We start from the raw sequence: 24,210 nt of genomic DNA, 5'->3' as shown, positions 1-24,210 counted from the left end.
AGACACTAGTCCTGTGGGAAAAATAGCATGCAGTCAAACGATTAAATCACATCACATAATACACATGGGTGGGGGAAGGGGAGAGGCGGTTGAACTAAGCTTTCAAAGACAGCTGTAAGCCTGTATTTTTCCAGCTTTTGAAATTTAACTTTGTAAACGTAATGCTGTTCTTTTGACTTTTTTATGATGCAATTTCATCTTGCTCTTTGTTTTGTAGGCCTCTGTTCTCTCTTTCTCTGACTCATTTGCTGTATTCTGCATGTGTCTTGGGTGAGTCAGGGTAGAAGGCTAGCCAGAAGGGGATATCAGGGTGAATAACTCTCTGGATAGAGACACTAAGCAGAAATAACCGGATGAGAAAATTGGCACGGTTGAACAGTGGTATGAAAAGCATCAGCTGTAGTCCAGGCTTGGGGGAAAGAGAGAAAAATGCTTTTGCGGGGAAGGGGGAAAAGTTAGAACAGGAGCAGAGCTATGGCAGGTAAGTCTGGAGAGAGTATAGTCTAGGAGGCAGGAAGGTCTGTGTCACTGTACAGCTATTACCTTCCTGCTATCTCTTTCCCCTGGCTTTCCAGCAAAAGTGCAGGTAACCTTCCTAGTGTTACTGTTACAGAGCAGTGGCATGTGGCTTTGTGGTACCAGGCTCCATCTCACAGGACATCAGGGCCAGAAAAGTTCCCTCTCTGTAGGTGCAAAATAGCTCCTCCCACCACTTCGTATCAAGCACATGGAAGACACAAAGCTCTAATAATGAAGGAGCTATTTAAATGTCATGGAAGTCTCTGTGTTAAGGCATAATATTCCCTGGAGGCAAACATTTTCCTTTTCCCCAACAAGCTCCATTCAAGCAGGGCCAAATGTCCCACCCCACTTAGCCCAGAAATCCAGGAACATCAGTCTCCTGCCTGGCTATCCCTTACTGAATCTTTCCCCCTCAAAAGCACCTCATTTTCTAGCACATCCACCTCTGTCCCGGGTTCTGGCCTGTCAACCCAAAACAATTCTCACAAACAAATTCTCTCCTACAGACATTTCCGGCCTTGTTGCATCAAGCTCCCCTCAAGGAATCTCCTAATCATGCAGTCCCATTCTAAACACCAGCCTGATCTCCTTATTCCTGGCCTCATTGACTGTGCTTTCCAATGAGCTACAAAGCCACAGCTGCAGCAGTGATTCAGTATTAACTCAGTTAGCTCTTTCTTACCTTTGTTTTAATTCAGAAGTGAAGTCAGTGCTGACAAGGTATGCAGGCCCACTTTCAGAACATGAATTCCCACCCAGCCCCTTCTCTCTGCCACATTTCCCACAGTATCAAAATTTCCATCTGTCTCTGTGTTAGTATATATTGGCACAGATGCAATATAAACACAGGCACATTAGAATGTGAATTTGAACTCGTAGGGAAATGTTAGGTAATCTGATCACAGGCAGTTAATTAAGCAGATTTTTAGGATCAGAATGTGGTAGGGAAGTAGGGGAGTGACAATGAGAAGACTGTTTTAGAGCAAAAAAGTTGAGGGGATGCGGAAGAACACAGGGACAGCTTGAAATATAATAGTTTGTGACAAGGCTGGGGGAAAGGTGGACAGGAACCTGCAATACATAGTGTTTCTCCCAGGAGATGCAGCAGGACAAATATCTAATTGTCAGCATGTGTAGAAACTTATGTATATAATGTCACTCACTTTGTACCTTGGTGAACAAGCACATAGAAATGAAATGACCAGGTAATTTAGCAAGTTAGTGAACAGTGTAAAGAGAAAGGGGATGATTTCTGCTACTGGGCCTTCTGTTAGAATTCCCAGGCAGAACTTCCACGTTCAACTGAAAAGAAAGAAAAAAGTGTCTACAATCAATTTTGCTTTCTTCTGATATCCCTGTGACTTATTTCTTTCTGCTATTTTAAGAAACCCAACTGTTTTACCTACTTTTTGTTTCTGAGAAAGTGTATTACTTAACTTGACAGAGAGTAGGAACTGATCCTGCCAACATGTACATTTGTGCTTCATTTTGCAGCCATGAGTAATTCCTCTGCAATTAGGCATATTCATTAGTTTGAAGGATGAAGCTCAGTATGGCTTTATGTCTCCAGAATTTCTCTGAAGTAATAGTGAGAGATTCAAGATTGTAACTCACACTAACTGTCCAAACAGAGTGGTTCAAGACTCCTGCTGTTCCCCAGCTGCTTATTTCTGTCCCTTTGCTAGAGGTACCCTCACAGCAAAGATGACTGATGTGAATGTGTGCCTGTGTTTCAACTGTTGCAGTTCACAGTCCAGTAACAGCAGAAAAAAACTACTTGCATCAGCTGGACTCTGGCTGAAATGCAGGCATATGTGCCACTCTACTGACTTTGCTAAGAGCTGTTGTAGAGTAGAGGTTACATTTTATGAATGCAGTTTTTTTTAAAAAAAAAAAACTTTCTTGTTTTCAATTATGTTGTATTTTGAAAGAACTAAAAAGTGCCCATAATGCTTATCTTTCCTGGGTGACACTGGAGAACGGGAGCAATGAAGTTTTTTCACTAGCGAAGGTAGTGTGAGATCTGAGTTTGAAATGTCTATCTACACACTTGACAAGTAAAGAAGAGTCAAGAACCTATTCATGCAAACCTGCATAGACTTGCTAAATGTAACTTAGACCCTCTAGAAGGAAAATGCTCCCTTTTAAAAAAAAAAGATGTTGTTAAAAGAAATAGTTTTGATTGATTAATCTTTCTACATTTGCATTTATAGAACAGAACATTCTGCTTGTAAGAAAAAATACTATTGGCTTTTTCTCAGTGAGAAGCTTTGGCATCACATATAATTATTCTATCAAAAGAAAGACCAAACTGGCAGTGCTCTGGGGAAAGAAGTATATTATCTTTCCCATAGTGAGGATTAGGGGAGAAAGTCCCCAAAGGTTTTGTGCATTTAACCTTGCAAATTTGGAAAGCAAGACTGATTCCTGGGAGAGGCAGATCCCTTCAGGATAATACAGACATTTTGGCCTACCGGAGCAGTTTACCAGCTGTGGGCGAGTACCGGAGGAGGGTTTCAGAGGCACCCCCTCCAAGCAGCCTGCCAGAAGTCAGCTGATCCCTAGGGAAGCAGCAATTTGGGGACTGCTGTCTCTACAGGGGCTGCTCCTCATCCCTTCCCTGCGGCCTGGGTGTTTGGTGTGTGAGTCAGTGTGGGCACATGCGGCTAAAGCAGCAGCGCTCTAACCAGTAAAGGAGAGGAATGTGGATTGAGTGCTGGAACGGGAGGGTGGTTCAAGAAAACAGCTTGGAAACTGCTGGCAGAGAGGAGCCAGCACTGGGTTAGGAGTGCTGCTAGCTAGTGATTCACCAATGAGGGCCTCAGGCGCCAGATTGTGGTCTTCTGCTGACCAGTGGGTAAATACTGCAATTCCTAATACCAGATCAAGCTCTGCTTTGGTGTATATTGCTTTTATTCACATCAGCAAAAATCATATGTGAGGAACACACGGCAAAATCTGACCATATGGTCCTGTACCCTTTGCTATGTTCCTTTGCTATTGTCTCCCACTGGCACTGTAATTAATTTTAAACTTAAACTTGTGCATGGTGTGGATTGTACCATGTATGTTCTCAATTGGTATCTATGGGCTCCCTCTGCTGGAAAATGACCATATATATTATCCAGCCATTTAATGACAATAAGTGAAGTTAACTTTTAAATAATTTACAGCTGTCTGTAGAATTGTAAAAATGTTTTTGACCTCTTCACCAAAAACTGCCATGTTTCCATAACATGCATAGGCAGAAGAAGTAAGGAGTATTTTCAGAGCTGAACTCTTAATTGCATAAAAAGCTACAACACTTAGAGTAAGCTTGTAATGCATTAGTCCACTGAGTAAAATTTTGTTTTCTTTTCTCTTCTGTAACTGGAATCAAACCTTGAATATTTCATCTCCGTAGTCCTACACATAAGCACTCTCTTCTTATTTTTTTCATCACGGATGATAAGTGTCTACAACTCACTTTGACATAAGCACCCGAACACTACACATTGGACAGGATGGTTTCTGTAGCAGCCACTTTTGAACACACTGTTAAAGAAAAGAAAAATGGAAAAGAAAAGAAAATGGAAAAGAATGCTAGCAAACAGGATTTTAACATAGGAAAGTTATTTTCCAGGAATTTTGAGAGGCTTGACTGATATATTTCCATAAGAGATTAAGAGCCCTGCTCTGAAGCATTTATTAAATTAATGATATAAAGGAAACTGGAATGCTACTAATTAGGTGAAGTCCTGCTGTCATCAAAATAGCTTCAGCAGGATCCAGACCAGATCCAGATCAAAAATTTTAATTTTTTTCAGAAGAATACCATCTCTAGCTCTTTCTTCTTTAGTTTATTTGATACTAGACTGACAAGTCTTGAAATTAGGGTTCTATATTTGAAAGTACAGCTAAGGTAGCAATTATGGCTGCTTCTCTCATTTTGCTCAACCAGTATGTCTCAGAAGTCATCTACAGAAACAACCTCCAAGAACAGAAGTATTTAGTCCTTGGTCACTTTGCTGAGGCTTTCAATAAAAGCACCAACTATACTACAGAATTTTACTGCATGGAAAGGAGTGAGCCAAACTAACCAAACTCTTTTATATTGATTAGCCAGGAATTAGAAGAACTCTTTCATCCTTCTCTCCAGTGCCGGCTCTGATCCTTAGGCATTCAAACACTCAGCTGCTCACAGCTCTTTTGAACCAGTGATGTTGCCCTTTACTCCTATCCCAGTCATATAAAGAACAAAACACACTGGCTGCAGCAGCTTCAGTGTGGCCCATAATCTTCACCTTTTATCATTCCATCGGTGCAAAACTTCACTAAAAACAATAAAAAATGATACTGAGGATTCTTCCACCTTCTAGGTAGCATCTGAAAACATAGGATTACTGCAACAGCTCCAACACACCAACATCTCTTTCAGTCACTACCATTCGAGTAAGGGTCTGAAGCAGTTTGTATAAAAAGATTCTTCCTCTTCTCTTTACATTGCCAGTGATAGAAAATAAGGCCCTGGGAATTAGTCACAATATCTCTTTGTGAAAGCTGTGCATGCAGTGAAGTTCTGTGCTGCTCCCAGTCCTCAGGTCATCATGACAAATAACACACAGATCCATATCTTCCTTCTTTAAACGAAGAGAAACTTTTATCAATGACCTCAACTCAGAATTGCTTATGGTGAGGTAGTTGGCTCGCAATAAGTAACCTGAATGAGCAAATGAAACATCTTTATGAAATATGTTTGCTGACCATGTAGTTGAAACCTGAATTATGCTACTGTGGGATGAATTTTTTTCCATGCAAAAAAGTTAAAGGAATGGATAATCTGTCAGATGAGGTAGCCTAATCTCCAGATGTGGGTAGGTAAACTTGGCACAATGGAGAAGTGTTTTCTGCACATTTTATTTTGCACCCCAAATTCAGGACAAACTTCAGGGCAATTGCCCCTCCTGCACAAGTGAAAGCAGCCCAAAGTTACTTTGTTCTCCACATACCCCAGAGGAGCTATTATAGCTGCTGGGATTTTGCTGATGTAAAGGAACCCCCTAAATCTTCCTCTCTCCCAGTCACAAACTTGTGCTAGGTGTGGGAAGGCTAATCTAAAATCACTCAAGCTGCTTTGACAGCCAAAAATCTCTATAGAGTCTTCAGGGAGTGGATCCACTAGATTTAGGATGATTATGGGAGACTTTTAACTGTTGTTTTGTGCTTATAGAAAGAGAATAATATCAGCCAAGTTCCATTACATAAAGGTCCATGAATGGATGTTTTTCCAAAGGACCAAAACCTTAACATCCACCATACATAATGTGATACAGTTGCAGGGAAGCCTAGGGGAAAGATCCATGAATTCCTCCCTTCAAGCTCTGGAGTAAGAAGAGAGCTACTTTTTGATACCTCGGTGTCAGGAATAGAATTACTTCACCAGCCTGTGGATTCTGTGTAAGAACTCCACAGACTTTTTTGATGAAAATGCATGTATGACTGTCACAAGTTTCAGTGAGTCTTGTCACCAATGCCATATCTATACAGCCTAACTCTATCAGTATAGAAATTGTGTGAACTAAAGCATTTTGAGAAACATACTATTAAGAAGGACAAGAATGTACCATATGTGAAAGAATATGAGGTGTCTGGCTGAGTCTTTGATACGCTCCATATCACTTCTTTCCGGCTATTTTCCGTCTGGCCTCAGAGACATGACACAGTTGAGAGAAGTTATGTTTTTCTGAAGTACAGTGGAGATTGGACTAGGATTCAGAGAGATCTTCCTAATAGGAGGAATATCATCTGTCAGTCCCATCAGAAACACAGAGTAAATAAAAATCAAAACCTTAGAAACATAGTTTTCTAGTGCCATAGTGGCTGGGTTCATTCTAACATCTTCTACCATCACAGTTACCTAAAACCCTGGCAGAGCAATTGCAGGTGGGACATTATCTGTGAAGTCTGCTTGATTTCAATATTCACTACTCTGTTTTATTTACTAGATTTTGGCTACAGTATCCTTCTGGACTTATTTCAAGAGCTGTTTGCTTTCAAGGGTTTTGGCAGATGGCTGTATAAATTCAAGGTCCCATAATTATGGTTCATTTCTTTATTAATAATTTTGGATATCATGTTTGATAACTTCTCTGTGTGATTGTATATATTTATGTGTACACTGAATGCATTCAGAACGAGGGATGTGTATACCCATATATTTCCTTTCATGCTAAAGACCAAAAAAAATAGGTGAACATTTTCATTTTTTCATATTTAATATTAGGTTTCTTTTGCTATGTCTATTATATATTCTTGTCTTGTTATATATAATGGTTGGGTTTTATTTATGCTTTAAAATATTTCCCATTTTTCCTAGAATGCATATTTTGCAAGCATATAGATATCGTCTCATTCAACCTTTGTCAAGTCGGTCATCTTATATACAAATATGTGATATATTAACAGGTACCTAAGCTTTGATCTATCCTCAAAACCATTCTGCAATTAAACAATGTCTCAGAAGTACTGAAGCACAAATATTTTGCTTTGAGTCTGCCGGCCTTATCAAGCAGGTGACCACACTAGAGGTTCTGTTCTTAGCTTTCTTAGAAAATATTGCTATAACTGATCTTGCTTGAAATGTTTGTGTGTATCCATGCCCTGCCTTCCCACAGGAGCACTTCCTAGTTAACGTGAAGTGGTGGGAAGGCTCCACAGAGAAAAGTATTTTTCCAGGTCATGGCCTGCTGCCTGTGAGCCAGGACAAGTTTATAATGTGCATGGGCCTCTGAGTAATGTGTCAGCTAGCCCACAGAGGAAGCAAGCGACCTAATTCTGCAGCTTGCTAGTTGCCCACTGTTGTAAAACTCATTCAGTTTTTCAACATTAGTTGTTAATGAGCATTTTGGAAAACATATTTCTCAGTTTCCTTTTCATTGCTGCCCACTGATGGATCTCCTGCGTGCCTAAGGTTTGGGTTCTGACACAATTTGTAGCGATCCCACTCTCGGATCAGAAAGAGCAAATAGTGTTTGCATAGGAATGGGTGTAGGTATAGAAAATTCCCACTGCAACCCCAGCTGCTTTGTGAACTGGGAATGAGAGTAAAGTCAGTGACTATTTCTTATGTCAGTCATGACTGAACTAGTGACCTACTGGGAAAATGAAGATCCTCTAGAGTCTCTCTGGCTACTTGTACGTCCCGTTCCACTTTTTGTGAAAACAGAAGTATATCAGCCATGCCAGCCCAGTCAAATTCCTCTTTGGATGATTACCTTCCTTCCCTAATCCCTGTTTAGTTATGGAATTATTTTTAATTTCTGTGGAGAATGTTTTCATTTATATTGTGCAAGTTTCAGTCTTTCTAAGCAATACTGTTCTACTGGACTACATGGGATTAAATTGGAAAGGGTTGTTTGTCTGATCAAGTGTGATATGAAATGGGGGAAAACACTTCTGAGTAAACAGTTCTTAAATACCTGTACTAAACAGGTTAGTGATTTAAGGAGAACAGCATCTGGGCCACAGTTTGAAAGATTCTGTTTCTGGAGTCACACCACAGGTCTGGCAGGGCTGACAAGCCAATGCAAAAAGAACATAAACACTTAGAAATACTTCCATTTGAGAGAAGAGCATTCAGTGCTATGAGTGCTGTTTGTAGAGAGCACATAGCCTGAGTGGCAGAGCTGCTCAGTGGCCTTGGAGGCAGCAAGGCTTGCCTGTGCTTTGCTGGAGATCGTAAACTATAAGTGGGATCCACGCACACAGGGGGATCTGTCTCAGCTCTTTCTGGTGTTTTTTTTTCATTGAGTGTGGTGAACAACGAGTGTGTTTCATCTGCATCTGTTGCTCCTCAGAGCCTCATGAATACAAGCTTTTTGCAGCTGGGCCTGTTGAGTTAAGGTGGCTGGAGAACAGGAAAGGGTGGTGATACTCCGAGCTCCAGCCAAACCCTGGTGGAGCCACAGCATTCAACTCTTGTGAGATGGGAGAGCAAGCTGCTACATGAAAGGATGTAAGCTGGCGAGCGGTTTTATTTGAGGGACTCAGGCTTAGCTGGCTGTGTCCCTTTCTGTCCAGGTCTATTGTAATGCAGTCTTCAAAGGAGAGTTATAAAAGGCACCTCACCTGCATGGAAGTTTTGGCTGGAAGGAGAACTTCATGAAAATCCAGTCTGGATTTTCTTCTGGATTGGGAAGTACAGAACCCATGCATAGGAATAACATTTTTCAGTCATATTTATTAGTTTATAATATATGTTACTAGGCAAAAAGCAGTTCACAAGCATCAACAAGGGATTGATGACTTTCTTATATAACCTTAAAAACCCCACCCAAAACAGAAAAATCCCGAAATGGAGATAAGTGTTACAAAGTTTTGAAGATGCCCTAACTATTTAAAGGGTTGAACATTCAAAATTAAGGCTCTAAAATACAATAGTAATATTTTTGTTAATTACAGAAAGTCACACGAAGAACACCCTGCAAACTTTGACTCTTGCTCATAATGTCACCAGTCTTCACTCTTCTCTAACTGTATTATCCAAACCAGGCTTTCTCAAGACAAGGCCTGGGAAAATTATTCCCAAAGCGGGCAGGGTGTTTTTCTGCAGGGAAGACTCGGATGTTGAGGAGCTGTGCGTGTGTGGGGGGGGATTCCTCTGCATAGAAGGAATCTTACTTACAGTTGGTGGGATTTATACCTGAGTTCAGGAGATCTTCAGCCAGAGGGGATAGAGTTTTCCTAAGCCCTGCTTACCATAGGCAGAGTTGATTCCAATTCCCTTGGTTTGGCCCTCATTATAGGAAAGTGAACAAATAAAGAGAGTTGCAATCCCTCCCCCTGAATCTGTGGCAACTAACAGAAACCCCTTAAAGAAAGTATAAAGTGTGAGAGACAGCAAATCTGTTTGTTTTTACTGGACAGATTTGAGTAAAGCTCAGATTTTGATGAGGCAAAACTAGAGATGTAGAGCTATGACTCAGGGTTATAAAGTAGTAACTGTAGAGGGGGAAGGCCACAAAAGAGGCTAAGTCATTTGGTAGGCATCGCAGTGAGGTTAAAGTTGCACAGCTCTGTGGTACATACATGTTCTCCTCTTAAATGAACACATCCACTATTGTCCTGCTGAAATGTTAAACTTGCCTGAAATCCTCTTAAGGTGATTTAGTGCTAACCTGGATCTTGCTCCAGACACCCACCTCTATGACAAGGATCACATTCTAGTGGCAAAAATAAAAACAGGAAGGTAGTAACATGGTGTCAATGATGTGGCTGAATTTTAATTTTATTTTACAGTGTAGGGTTTTTTCTAGCTAATAGGCTTCTTCTAGTCAAAACAAAACAAGAATGCTCACTCTGCTCTTCAGTGAGAGTATTAACATTCATTATCCCAACACATTCTAGCTGCCTGCACAAAAATATCCTTTTTCAATGCTTGCTTGTGATGGAAACTGTTCGTTGTGATTTGCAAGTGCAAGTTCTGGACCTTCATCTTCTTTCTGCTCTCTCCTTGGCTCTGATTTCCCTCTCATTTTCTTGTGAGAACTGCTCTTTGGTGAAAGCAATCTCTCTCTTTCACTTCTCTCCTTCATGCCTTCAGGTTGCTGAAAGGCAGGAGAAAAATAACAGGGAATTAAAAGTGACTCCCACATGAACAAAATTTCATAATTTTATTTCCATAATAATGTATATTAAAATATTCCAGTCACCTACCTCTGCCAGATCATCTTTAACATGACGGGCTCAAATTCAAGGCCCCAGCCAGTCACCCTAAAGCTCAGCAAGGGATAACATGCTTTTGATTATACTGGATGTGTGGTAGGTGGGATCATGCACCTGGAAGGCTTGAGGGGGAGGGGAGACAGGAGGGGAAGAAGGAGGGGGGGTCTGAAATTTCAGCCCAAACTCCATATTTCTATCCTTTCACATGATCCATCTTCATGTGCCTGAAGGCTGTTCAGTGCTGGCTGCAAAGACCTCGCTGAAAGCAGGTGTTTAAGTGTCCTCAAAGCCACTTAAGCAATGTACAAGGAAAGAGATGAGATGGAATTATCTTCCTACCCCGCTTTTTTTAACCTATGCAGTCATATAAAGGGTGGTTTGAACTACACCCGCTGAAGTCTGAACATAAAAGTAGGGAATTTTCAACACCTAATTTAGAGGTCCAGGTTTAAGCCCACTCCCAAACTCCCTTTGGGATCTCTAATGGCTATTGTTCAGTTCTTCGAGGTCCTGAAGTCCTTCACACCTCACAAGCTTCAGTGGTAATTGAGGGAATGGCAGCAATTTGGTCTACTTGAAAGATAAATTAAAATATAGCCCAGCACACCTCACTGGGGATCACAGAAGGGTGCCAGAATCCATGTTTTTACCTGGAACCAAAATCATATGTAGTACATTATAGTCAGTATACCTATCATGCAATTCTTACACATTCACAGACTTTCTAGCTGCGGGCACTTTTGAGAAATGATAAATAAACCAGACAACTACTGGTGAGGGATGGCAAATGAGGCAATGTGAAGGTCCAAATGAAATAAATTCTCAGTAGTTCCTAAAGGGTAAAAAGAAGATGAAAGAACACACATAAAATTGTGACAGTTGCCTAGTAAGATTGTCATCACTGTGACTCTGCATATTCTTAGAGGACTGGGCATGCAAGGACTGTAATTGTGGGACTGATCATGCAAAGATGCTGCTATTGAAAAGAGATTGTTTTCTGTCTTGTTGCTACATGGAGAATCTGCAAAGAGAGCTGAAAATTGCTTCTCTGTATGAAACTGTCAGAGTCGATAAACTGAAAAGAGAAGATACTTCCCTCTGTGGTTGTTTGGTGCTAACAATGCTAGGTGTTATTCAAGTGCAGCATTTCCAACAGGGTGACTGAATTTGGCAGTGTTCTTCTGATACTTAGAAAGGAGTTAGGGTTTATTACCCTTCCTTCCATTTATGATACACCGGGTAGAGTGTATCATAGTAATAAAAATATTTTAAATTGTGATAGACAAAAACTTGTTACTGGCTACTTCATCGATGCAAACCATACAGAAAATGCTCATGCTTCAGGAAAGAACGACAGGGGGGAGAAGAGATGTAATGGGCAGCGAATCCATGCTGCATGCCCTTCCAGGGAAAATGTGTTCAGCCACTTGCAGCAACTACTGCTGCTGCAGGTGTGTGGTGACATGACAATCAAGAAACAGATGGACGGAGATCCAAGGAGTAAAGGAGAAGCTGGTCAGACACAATGTCTGGCAGTCCTACTTATAACACCGTATATGGTTAAACCAGTCAGCAGCAGTGGGAAAGAAAGCTGGGTCTCATAGCAAAAGTGAAGAAACACTGTTTTTATATTGTCACATTTTATAGGCACAGCTGAAGAAGCCTCCAAAAACATCTTACTGCCATAGCCAGTGCAGTGTCTCATTTTGGAGATAAGCATTTTGGAATAAGTATAGAGGGCAACGCTACATCAAGAATGCCCATTTAAATGATATGGCCATTTTAAGCTTGTTTGCTCTACTGTACAGACTGCATCATTTAAGAAATTCTAATTCAATTTTATTTCTGCTCTGCCTCCAGCAAAGCAACAGGGTTACACTAGGGATGAACTCAGCCTGTGTTTTTTTGGTTTGTTTGTTTGTTTTTTAATCTTAAGGCTTCTATTGATTGCTACCTACCAAAGAAACTGAACGTTTGCTTCTGAAGTGCAATTGCTTCTCAAAGCTCTCTGCAAATTCCTGGATGGAGTTTGATCTTGTCTCTGGGCATGAACTGTCGGTTAAAGGTGTTCTGCTTGCCCTCTTGTGGCAGTGGCATTTGACATCTTGGTCTTCTCGAAACCCCTTGCAGCCCTTGAGATGCCCTGAAGAAGAGACTTTGGTAGAAGCATGAAGTCTTTTTGTACGGAGGGAGGAAAGCTTGGCCTGCAACAAAAGATGTCTTTGTTGAGTATTGAATATGCAAGTAGAGCACACAGGGCAGATTCTCTCTGCTACAGAGCGCTCTCTGAACAGTGGTGCACAGTGAAGGACCTTGCCCAAACTCCCGTACCTTTCCTCACATGTGTAGGAGAATCACACTGCCAAGAGCTTGTTTTCCAAAGGCAGCAGCAGAATTTGCTTTTATTCCAGTTTTTGAGTATCTAAGCTTTGGCACCAAGTAAGCATTTCAAACATAAAGCATGCTGGTTCCTCTTAATGCCCTCTAACACTAAAAGGAACTGGGACACTTAAGAACCTCAAAAAATCAAGCGTCCCATATGATGACTGATTCTAGGCAGGACTCTCGAAAAGCAAGAACCCAGCCTTTTGTGGCCAGATTAGCCAGATGCTGAGTTTGACCCATGTAGGGTAAGGTCTTATCAGATGTCTGAGTTCACTGGAGTGCAACAGGGACCATTTCTAGCCCAGTTATGTCTAATTTGCAACATGGCTTGCATACAGATAAGATGCTCTACTGTTTGGCTCTGAATTTTATGCTGATACCTTGGGCACTTTTGTCCTGAACTGATGAGGGAGCACTTTCAGGGTGCTGAGGGATGCATCCCTCAGAGAACTGGTAGGAAACAGGCTTCCAACAGTAACATTTGCAGGGCTAAATTGGGAAGGGAGTAAACAGTTGTTTAGTTTCTGTGCGGTTCAATTTTCCCAGGCCTGGCATGTCAATAAAAGCTATTGAGCTGCATCAGCTGTGTCTCATGCTTGTAAAGGAAATTAAGGTGATACAGAATTGCTCTGTACTGTGGAGTCATGATGGTTTTAGAAGTAGACAGATCTGTAGCAAGAGATGAGTGAAAGGGTCATCACATAGAGCCAGATGTGCCCCAAACCCTGCCAGCCTTTGCTGCCTCTCCGGAAAGGGGCTGAACACTGGTGAGCAGCAGATGGTGAAAGCTGTGAGGGACAGATAGGATCTGTCCTAGTACCTGAAAATGAGATCCCTAGGTGTCAGATTAGGACACTTCAGGCATTCAACTGTTGTGTAGATGTTTTGGATAGATGCACCCTTTTTATAAGCCTGGCGCTAAGCCTTCAGCTACTGAGTAACCCTGAGTAGCTCTTCTGACTTCAGGGGAGCTATGATTGTTTATCACAACTGAAGGGCTATCCCACACATCCAGAAAAGCTTTCTAAGAAAAGTCTGGAGAAAACCTTACCCCCGGAGTGCGGGGTTGTACATTAGACAAGAAACGGGATGAGCATACTCCCCTTCCCATCCAGTGAGACTGTTTTGTAGCCAGCAAGGAAGAAGACACTTGATGCTGCCTGAACTTTCTGCTTCAGAGGTGGCATGGCTAGACCCTAGGCCATGCGCTGGTCCTTTCTCTCCTCTGTATCCTAGAAAACAGCTGTAGAGCTATGCAGGAGCCACCACAATGCTCACTTTCCTCAGGTCCCCACACTGGAGGTTTTGGGGTCTTAGCTTTCCCAGCCTGCAGCCACTTACTCAGGCCCTACATCAGATGACTGCCTCATGCTAACACAATTCAGGCAATGCAAAACCTCTTCTTTCTCCAAAATGGCTCTTGCTCTTGGAGCCTGAGCAGGTTTGATGTGCCACACCTGTGAATCTCCTCACAGCAGCAGGGCTTTTGAAATGTATTAATATTCTGGCTATTAGGGGTGCTGTTACTGCAAACATTTATTTATTTATTTATTTATTTATTTATTTATTTTTACAAGCAGCAGTGGGAAGCTAAACCATCTTGGTATAGTGGCCACATGAATCTACAACCCTAGGACTGTAAGGGACCCAAAATATTCTCCCATATACTTTTGCTTTTACTCTAGTCCAGATGCTATTATAAATGTATCAGCACAGCAAGGATTTGTGCAGCCCTTCTCTGAATAGTGGGGTTGTGCACCCACATGGTTGTGACTACATCACGTTAGACAGGCTTAATGAGAGGTGCTAGATCACCAGTAAATCTACATCTGATAGCATTGTGCATCTTCCAGCAAAATACTGCTGTTCCATGTAGGTAGATTTGGCTCCCTCCTTACTAGTTCCTGCCTGCAGCCATTGGCAGCAACTGAGAATATATTTTTCTTGGGTCTATATATCCTGCTATTTACTAGTTTGTATTTCCCATTTTCACAAACATCTGCATCTCTTGGTTCTTTTAAATAAGTCTTATACCTGACAGAAGCACCTAATACTGAAGGCTTTTCAGATCATAGTGTATTAGTTAAATTTCATTTTCAGATACAAGCTTGCTTCTGTAAGCAGTATTATGATTGCCTCTGAGAGCAGTGGTAATGATTTCTGCTACACTTTTTTTACTTTGAAGCGTACTGCTTCAAACCAATCAATATGGCTGTAATTTCTGTAAGGTCATATTGTATTGTGGTTTAAAAAAAGCAGCAAAGCAATCACATCATGCTTGAGGGACAGGAGTATATATGCCATGCCAAGCTGAACAAGCTAAATGTTTTCATGTCATTTTAATGGCATCAACATATATTATTTCCTGGAAATCCAAACTGTCTCACACTAAAAATCACCACTATTTTTTCTTAGAGGGTTTGAACAAAAAAACAGGACAGGTGAAACTAAGGATGGTATTCTATCAATTCTGTTTTGCAATATCTGTAAATGTTTTATTTTACTAAGATATAGCTTTTTAATTTCCATTCACAGACAGAATTATAGTTAAGCACTTAACAAAGAGACTGTAGTTCACACATTGACGTGGCAACAAAGATCAGGAAAGGAATGGGCCTTCCTCCAAAATGCACATCTGCCTCAGTGGACTATGGGTAAAGCTACACACACAAATCTAGGTAATCGTATTACTGTGGCTGTACATCCTCTCACAGTATCTGTGCATGATACATATCACTGTAGCTAGACTGGTAACTGCACTCATGCACGTCAGCGTGTTGCTGCATTGCCCTGTAACCCTACAGAGAATAGGAGCCTTAACACAACTGCTCGAGCACGAACATTTTGTGGCTTATTATTTGTTTTATCTTTTGTTTAAGATTGACTCTGGAGAACTGAAAGTAATAAAATGAAGTCCAATAATGCAGCAGATCTGACACTGACTTTAGATATAATCCATGTGGCTTTCTTCCTGTTTCTTAGTTTTAATACATACATTTAATACATATACGTGGTGCTGAATGGATTGCTTGGTACCATTTTAAGAAAGAACAGGCTGAGGACTGCTTTAATCTGTTTCCCTTCCCAAAGTCTCAGGAGCTGCTGGCAGCTGGAAATTCCCTCTGTATCTGTACACTCTGTTGTCCGCCCACCACCGCTGCCTTCCCTGGCCAAAGGTCTCTGAGCACAGCTCCTATTTCTGGTCCTCTCCTTGCCCCAGCAGCTGCCTCGTGCCTATTGCTGGTGACTCTCTACAAACCCCCCTCCTTTGCTGCCTGCTGGGGTCTGCCTTTGAGTAGTTCGTAAACTGGAGGATGAGTGGGGAGGAAGTACAGCAGGAGAAAAGGCAGGAGAAAGAACAAATGATAGATCCCTCCCTATACAACAAGAGGTAACAAATGCCAGGCAACCTTAGTGTATCTATTTACACAATAGGTAGCAGATTGTTTGCTAACTGCTTATCTAAAACAAACAATGCAAAAAAAGTACAAACAAAAACCTCAAGAAATAAACGTCAATATAAATTACCTATTTTCCTCTTTCTCTGTTGGACAAAATGATAATTGCTTCCATCTTTTGGGCTTGGTCTCAGGGCTCACATAGCTGTCAGTGAGAAAATTAATCTTCAGTGGGTCAGTATGAGTGTTCACTGTCTGCTGAAGTTTGCACAGTGACCCCTGTACTTTAGGAATATTTTAGAACATTTGAAATTCACATTCCACCCTAGACCATTCTTTCCTTCCAAAAACCTTACAGCCAAGTGTTTATTCCTTAAAAACGTTTTGGCCTAGGCTCCAACTGATATCATGGCTGGCATTCACTTTAACTACTTTTTAGATTAAGTGTCAGCAACTACAATAGCAGTCACTCCTTCTGCTCTCACCCTTAGCTGTTTCTTACCAGATTTTCTGTTGAGTAGCAATATCTACTTGAAGGTGGATACATCTATAGGGCTGTAAAACTTGAGCACTGCTCCTCTGCCTCCTGTATTTTCCCAAAACAGAGAGTTTGGGAGAGAAGAAACTGTCCTGAACTGAACTGACTGAGGTTAGCTAGAATGTGACAAGGAAAGTCATAGCCAGGCACTTCAAAAAGAGAATCATAGTTCACTGTATCTAAAGTTTGCAATGGGCAGTGAGTTAACTAAAGGAGTTGAAAATAAATGACTTGGTTCTCCAAAGGCAGTTTTCACATTCAATGTTGGCCCACAGCAACGTATGCAACTCTGAATTTTTTGGGGGGGAGTGGAGGTACAGGTTTTAGTCAAGAAGTCTGGACTAATCATTTTAGCCTAGATTGGGAGCCGGGATTCCTGAGGCCAGTTACAGGCTCTGCCCTGCCAATGACCCAGTGAGGGATGAATATCATTATATGTTCCTCCCTGCAAAATGGAAATGACAACAGCAACTCAAGAGCATTTTGTGAAGCTTCTTAGTAATCTTTGTGAGGTATACCAAGATCCTGAAAAAAAACGTAAAATTGTTGTTAATTTCTGTAAAGCGCACCACAGAGGGAGTTCTTCTACAAAAGTTCTTCCATATTTTGGGAGGTTCCACAATGACAGGATACCATTTACCATCATGTTTGGAGTGATAGCAGTGGCTTGAATACCACTACAGCACAGGAAAAACTGCAGTGAAGACCAACATATCAATCTGGAGTTGAAAGCATTTTACAGAGTTATGCAGAACACCTTTTGCTCTGTGGTGCTTGCATTTTGCTACGTAATGCCAAAATGGTCTTTGTTCAGACACAGTTCTGGCAGGCTGAACTGCCCTATTGCTGATATACTGTATACCAGCCCTGGCAAATGAGACAGCATGTGCTGGGAGTGCTGTTTTGGCAGTACAATTGTATCTGCACGCTTTTGCCAGCAGCTGTGTCAGTCAGACCCTGCTGTTTTGATTTTAATGAGGACAGTTACATTATCTTCATTTACAATGCTGACACAGCAGAAGGGGTACACTGTGATCCATTGAAGATGTATTAACTTACAAAAGAGATGCAGTCTGATCTCAGTTATAGTAGTACCTCCCTCCCCCTGATTCATAGCACTGGTCTGATAAACTGAAGGTGGTATTTAACTAACATTCATAAGTATTTTGAATATCACAGTAGTTAGGATGTGTAATAATTGTGTAAAACATGCACTTACATCCAGGTGCAAAAGCAAGTTGTTCTGAACACGGAGATGCTCTTTCTGAAGGAGATGTTTCCTAAGGAATTATTAGTGCCCCTGTCGGTATAATTTCTAGAGTTGGTTTAAGACAACATGTTTTAATGCTGTTCACTACCAGCTAGTTAGAGACTTCCAAATAAGAGATATTTCATATCAAAATTCATAGTAAAATCTGCAAACAAATCTCCCCTTCTCATTCCCCCAGGAAATTTCTGGCACTGAGAAATAAAGCAGCTGAAATATCTCTCTTGTATAATACTGCTGGACCAAGACAAACTTATCCCGAGCACTAATGTAAAGAGCAGGCACGATTAAGCTTACAGGTTAACTTTAACTGACTGAATAGTATTGTCCCTAGAGAAAGAAAATCACAGTCTTCTCTCTATCTCTCTCTAAACTAACATAATTCAAGGATGAGTGCTGGTTCAGGGGTGCAGCTATAGTTAGCAAATTATTTAAGCAGCTTTTGAACAAACTAGATATAAGAACATGCTTAAAATTAAAGTATATGTATGCTCACACATACATACACACATAAATGAGGATATGGTCAGCAACTTGCTGAACAGGACATGATCTGATGTACATTCTCATGCTTCAGTTTGTATTGGGGTCTCAAGGAATTCCCTATGCATTGTTCTCAGAAGGACAAAATTGAAATATAGTAACACTAATAAATTAAAAAACATTAATAAATGGTCTCTTTTCAGGCATTCTGATAGAATCCATTAGCAAAGCTCTAGCTCAGGGTCTGCCCTGCAATCTGTGATCATGGTAAAATATAACAATAAATAAAAAAAATGTGGCTGATCAGTTCAAAACTGATTAATGAAGGTTACCTTTCCAATCTGTCCTCAAATCCAAATAGACGGGGGATGGTTTTGGTATGCTTTGTTTTTCTTAGCCATACTTGTTGAAAAAGAAAAATCATACAGCTTAGAACATGGCAGATATAGTGGAGAACTGACAAGGTGAAATATAACACCTCAAACCAGAAAACTGTTTGGAAAACAGTAGCTGTTTCTCCACAATGTAATAGCATTTGCTTTGTTGCAGTGATGATGATCTAAGGATGTAAGTGAAAAATACTTTCTAAGGAAACATAACATCTTTGGTAAGATGCTGTTAGAAACTAAAGACAGGTTTGGGGAACCTCAGCCTTTATTTAGGGCTGAAATAAAAGCAACAATCTTCAAGCAAAAAGCAGTCTGGGAACAGCTGCTTTCAGTTTAACTTAATTCTGATAATCAGTTAGACAGTTGTCAGCTGTCTTGAAAAACAGCTTCTGCACGGGAAACCTGTCCTTTCTTCCCAGCTATTTTGTTTGTCTAAGAAAAGAAGAAGAGAGAACTTGCTTCTCCCTGAAGATCTTACTTCCAGTATAATGAGCTTTATTATGTGTTCCATCCTTATTTTCAGAGTCAGATGTTTAAAACTAGAAGGGACCATATCCTCTGGCTTAAAGTAGAAGTTACACCTGCAAACAGCTAAATTCCAGGGAATAAAGTGTGGAGCCTATTGGAGGCGGTATAGTTGCAGAATTAGGTCCAAATCCTATGAAGACATAAGGCCTTATGTAGTTTTACGCATGTAAACAGACTCATTGAAGACAATGCTTATGCATGCCAAATTTCTCAAGTGTTTTGACCTCTGTCAATTCTTGCTTAGCAGAGACAACAACATCATAATCTGTAGCTGGGACTCCTGCAGTTATGACAGCTTTCTCCTTACGTTTCTGGTCCCATCTTCCCTTATCTTGGAGTTTGCTAGTTTCCTTTTATTCTAACAGTGTCTGAGGCCTGATTCTGACACTTGCTGCTGCCAGCAGGAACTGTACTTACTCAGCAAGGTGTACAACACTCATCCTCATAGGGCTGTAGGGTCAGACCCCTGGAGATGGCACTTACATCCATGCATAAAATGGACGCGTGCACGCATACATAGAAAGTTGCACACAGTTCTTACCGGAAGGGAGGCTCTCCTTTCACTAAAGAATCGTGTCTGACGTTTCTTGTGGCCTCTACCCTCTTTCTCATTCTCATCAACCAAATTGTGGCCCCAGAAACTGCTCATCCATTTTGCAAAGAAAATATCATCATCCTCTTCATATTCCATGTACAGACACTCCAAACTTGGGGGAGTCTCCCAACCAGACACAGAAAGGCAAGGTCAAATGCCACCACTAAGCCAATAGCCTCACACTGGTCTGTCAACAAGAGGGAGAAGAGATGCAGTTTCAACCACTCCCTCTGCACTCCATCCCCAAAACCCATCCCATTGGAGCCCTAGGCACAGGCTAAACATAAAGTCAATTCCTTCTTATCTACTTTCAGCGAGGTTTCTTTTAATCTTTCCATTACAGAGATGTCCAATATGACACTGCTGCAGGGGGGTGATGGGAAGGAAAGTGCATTGTCAACTCCATATTCATTGCTGTGAAGTGCACCAGCTGTCAATGCCAATGGAGAGCTGCCCACAGTAACATGCCTGGAAGGTGTGTACTCTAACTCAAAGCAGGCTTGTGATTTTCAGAAGCAGAACTGACATATTGACATTGGTCAGAAATTGGCACAGCTGCTTACAGAGGCTTAACTGACTTTGTGGGGGAAAAAAATAAAAATGAATATCCTCCTCTTCCCATGCTGCCCTCCTTCTAACTTCTGTTGTCTGTACTCTTCCTTCCGGTATTCAGGAAATATGGTCTGTCCAGGGGGAAGACAGGCCTCCTGAGAAAACTCCTTGTTCTTTTTGGAGGTTTTGACAGTCGGCATGAGCTCCCATCAGCTGCTTTTCACAAATTCATTTAATCTGCCGTAGCAGGGTCACACTAGATCTAGCCTTGCTTCAATGCATGCAGAAGAAAGATGAGTCTAATTCCATTCCTCCTCACCAAGCCCTGGATGTGGGCCACATAGGCCATGTCTATAATTCAAAAAAACCCACCCCAAAAATCAAAAAATGGGACTGGGGACCATGTGGCTAGACTAGCCACATCTACTCTACATAGTGTTTGTGCTGTGGATCTTCTCTAGGCTGTATGTGCTGCACTGTGGCTGTAATATATAGTTACAATTTTTGTGTCTTTTTTTGTATTTCCAAATGTGTGATATAATGTGTGAACTCTATTGCGAGCCATAAAAGTGCTGCTTGTATAATATGAAATCGGAGAGATGTGTTACATGCCTTGGGGCATGGCAGAAGGACATGGAGGAGTGCTTTGAGGATGCAGAGCCTGCTGGGACAGTGTTGGAAGACTGTGTAGTAGGAAGAGACCCAGATATAACTTCCTACAGGGAACAGGCCCTGGTGTGTGTGCTAGGCATTCTCCGGATGCCAGGCACTGTCTTGGTGATGCTAGTTGGCACTGGCCAGAACTGTGTCGGGAAACTCGCTAACTAATAATTATTATGGACAATCAGTAGCCCAGCATTAAATCTAGCTCCTTGTCCCTGTTTTATTTAGCAATATAGATGTACTAACAGAGCACCAGTTTCATTCACGTTGACGTAGGTGTGAGGTCTAAGTTTTCCTAATACCATATTGTGATGTAGGACTCTTCATTCTGAATAATGCAGTTGAAGGGATCAGTAAGTCAAGGATGCCTGTGTGGAGGAATTTCACCTCATCTGGGGCAGATGAGACCAGAAGTGCACAAGGACCTGGAGTACATAGGTGTACAGATAGCAAATCCTCAGGTTTGCACATCAGAGCTTGGAGAAACAACCAAGCTACAGCAGGATGCTTTCTTGTTAGAGGCACAGATAGGTAGGAGCGAGAAGAATACCTGCAAAACAGTACAGTAAAAAGATACCCGAAGCTGTAAAAAGGATTTGTAGGCTGATTCTCTGGATGGGGAAGAACACTCTGGGCCATGTTCAGACAGCCTAGATTCAACTTAAGTCCTTGAGGCTTGCACTCTGTACAGGTCAGGTATGTCTGAGGGCCTAAGCTAGCTCATAGGAAGCACCATGTGGGTGGAATTAGGCTGCCTCAGTAGCAACCTATGAGCCTACTGCTATGTACCTTGTATTGTATAGCTCAAGTTTCTTCTTTTCTGATATGTGAGACAGAACTGTAGCCTGTCATGTCAAGTGAGGAATGCTTCTGCTGTGCTGAGACAGGTGACAGGGAGAAGTGGGAGGGAGACTGTCCCTCACCTTTGGCAATATATGCTTATGTAAACAGTAATAATCCATACATTAGGGGATACGTGGCTCAAGCTGTTTGTTACCAGGCACCAAAGTACATTGACTCAGAGTCCAATAGGGCAGAATCACATGAAGAGGCAGCACCACAGTGCAGGAGTGGTCAACTCACCAGTGCTCTGTAAGAAATGGAAATAACAGCAACCAAAATCATCAGCAGCTGCTGTTTAACTAGCAAAGCCTGCAGAGGTTAGGAGGTCATGATGGCGGCCAAATCAAGGTTATAAGTGTCATCAGGACTCAGGGCAGAACAAATGTGCTTTGGCAAATTTTAACTAGACATCATTAGTGTTCTGAGGCGTCTGCTTTGCGATCTTACTGTAGTTTTTATTTTCAGTGCTTTTTTTCTTCAGTGCAACGATTAGTGTCTTCACATATATTCCGTTTCTTTCCCACCTGTGAGGAAATTTCTTTGTTGGGTATGAAATTACTAGTGTTAGCTGAGCATAAAAAATTATCAGAGAAGATTTGTCTTTATCTTCAGCTGAGTGCTCCAGAGAAACAAGCAGAGGCAGCAGTGATGAGCTTCCCCCCCTACAGAGCAGTATGCTAAGCAGGCCACAACCTTTAGCTTCGGTGACCACAGCTCTTTTCTCATTTGGGAGTGTCAGACAAGCAATCAGAGGCTGCTTCCTCACTACTGACACTGCTCTCTTATTTGAGGTAAGAGTTTCAGGGAAAAAGACACTTTTTTTCCCCTTTCCTCAGTGAAAACATTTCTCTTCCTCCACCAAGTTTTCCAGACAAGAAGGTAGCTCTAACAACTGATGTGCTTTTCTTCCTTCCCTGAACACTTTAAAGAAGAATCCATAGGGTCAGCAACATACTCTTGCCAGGTGAGTGTGGATGGCAAACCAAGGGCAATTCCAATGTGCAACCTTCTTGGGCAAAAGCTCCAAGACACCAAAAAAGTGTAAAATAAATAGGTGGGTTGATAATTTTTCCTTCTCTTCCCACTGTTTACAGATGGAACTACCTAGATAGCTATTAAAACATCTACAAGCAAATATATATATAATATATATATACACACACACACAGATGTACAGTGTTTATGTATACAATAGTATATATATAAAATTCCAGTATTGTATATTTAATGATTTTTCTGAACACAGATTCAATCAGTAACTACAAAGTAAATGAAAAATAGCATCTAAAGCAAGGATTATTTTTTAACAAAATGTTTCAGTAGAGTCCTAGAAACTTGCTGTCAGGCCTATGTATTAGCTGTCCAGAACCACCTTCTACACAAAATTAATCCAGACCTAAAGATAAGCTAATAATTTTTAGGCCTGGCTAATGATTTCTTTAAACTCAGAATGATTCTGTGTGTTATACCAGTAAAGTCATAAAGGTAGAAATCTCTATGAGGAGGGAAATCATCATAGAGAAAGTGAAAAAGAAACACTTGTTTGTGGAAGACATTGACCCTGATCTACAGGAGAAAGGCTGATGACCTACAGGAGACATCCATTGCCTATTAATGCCTTCATACCTTTGACATTGCAGGGAATAAAACAGTATTAGACAACCTATTTTAAACTATCTTGTAAACAGATTAAGCCTAGTTTATGTTACCAGTATTTCCAGAGAGAGGCAATATCAGTTACTAGGTAAACACGTGTACTTGGACAAAATACACCAGCTCCCAGGTGCCCAGGCCTCCCTCCGGGCACAGCCTGGCAGGCCCGCGCTCCTGGGGGGCAGGTGCCCATGGGGTGGCCCGGCAGCAGCCCGGCCCCAAGCAGCACCCAGCACCTTGGGGGCCCCGGATGAGGGCCCAAACGCCTTGCTCGCCCCGGGGGCACCTTTGTCAGATCCGCACCTCGGGCAGCAGCAAGCGCCCTCCCTCCACCCGTGACCAGGGGTGCTTGGTGGGAAGGGCCATGGCTGGTGGGCCCAGTGGGGGGCACCCATATGTGGGGGCACCGTTACACAGGGGCGCTGTTATAGGGAAGCACCATTATCATGCGGGGGCACCGTTATATGGGGGTGCCCCATAATGGGGGCGCCGTTATGTGGGGGAACGGCGGTGGGGGCGCCGCCGGGAGCCGCTTCCCGCAGTGACCCCGCCCGCCCGGCAGGCGGCGCCGCCCGCCCTTCACCCCGGACGGCGCCGTGCGCGGGGCCCCGCTCCCGCTCGGCGGCGCCCTGGGCTGCCGGCAGGCGGCGGCGCAGGGCCGGGACGGGCGCGGCGGGCGGAAGTGCTTCCCT

General features: G+C 42.0%; 2 protein-coding genes across 2 annotated transcripts in view; one reads left to right on the top strand and one right to left on the bottom strand.

Annotated features, from left to right (window-relative positions):
• Nucleotides 1-9,811: 9,811 nt before the first annotated feature.
• Nucleotides 9,812-19,903, bottom strand: LNP1 (leukemia NUP98 fusion partner 1). The gene is made up of 3 exons (XM_026076761.1): nt 19,754-19,903; nt 12,183-12,428; nt 9,812-10,106 (listed from the first exon to the last, which is right to left on the bottom strand). The coding sequence occupies exons 1-3, from the start codon at nt 19,901-19,903 to the stop codon at nt 9,903-9,905; spliced, it is 600 nt and encodes a 199-aa protein (XP_025932546.1). The 3' UTR covers nt 9,812-9,902.
• Nucleotides 19,904-22,196: 2,293 nt separating this feature from the next.
• TOMM70 (translocase of outer mitochondrial membrane 70) overlaps nt 22,197-24,210 on the top strand; it is a 28,410-nt gene continuing 26,396 nt past the window's right edge. Inside the window, exon 1 of the mRNA XM_026076762.1 lies at nt 22,197-22,213. Coding sequence (XP_025932547.1) covers nt 22,197-22,213 — 17 coding nt within the window. The remainder of the gene's footprint in view (nt 22,214-24,210) is intronic.

The sequence above is a fragment of the Apteryx rowi genome, unplaced genomic scaffold (assembly GCF_003343035.1).
Source record: "Apteryx rowi isolate R43461 unplaced genomic scaffold, aptRow1 scaffold_439, whole genome shotgun sequence".
Lineage (NCBI taxonomy): Eukaryota > Metazoa > Chordata > Aves > Apterygiformes > Apterygidae > Apteryx > Apteryx rowi.
The sequence above is the reverse complement of the archived record's forward strand: the minus strand, read 5'-3'. Positions and strand labels throughout refer to the sequence as shown.

What these genes read in the sequence shown, in the direction of transcription:
- LNP1 (XM_026076761.1), bottom strand. Translation starts at nt 19,903, where the DNA reads ATGGAATATGAAGAGGATGATGATATTTTCTTTGCAAAATGGATGAGC. An exon ending in AAAGGAGAGCCTCCCTTCCG is followed by an intron (nt 12,429 to 19,753) that starts GTAAGAACTGTG and finishes CTTTTGTTGCAG; the next exon opens with GCCAAGCTTTCCTCCCTCCG. An exon ending in GCAAACGTTCAGTTTCTTTG is followed by an intron (nt 10,107 to 12,182) that starts GTAGGTAGCAAT and finishes CCTGCCTTTCAG; the next exon opens with CAACCTGAAGGCATGAAGGA.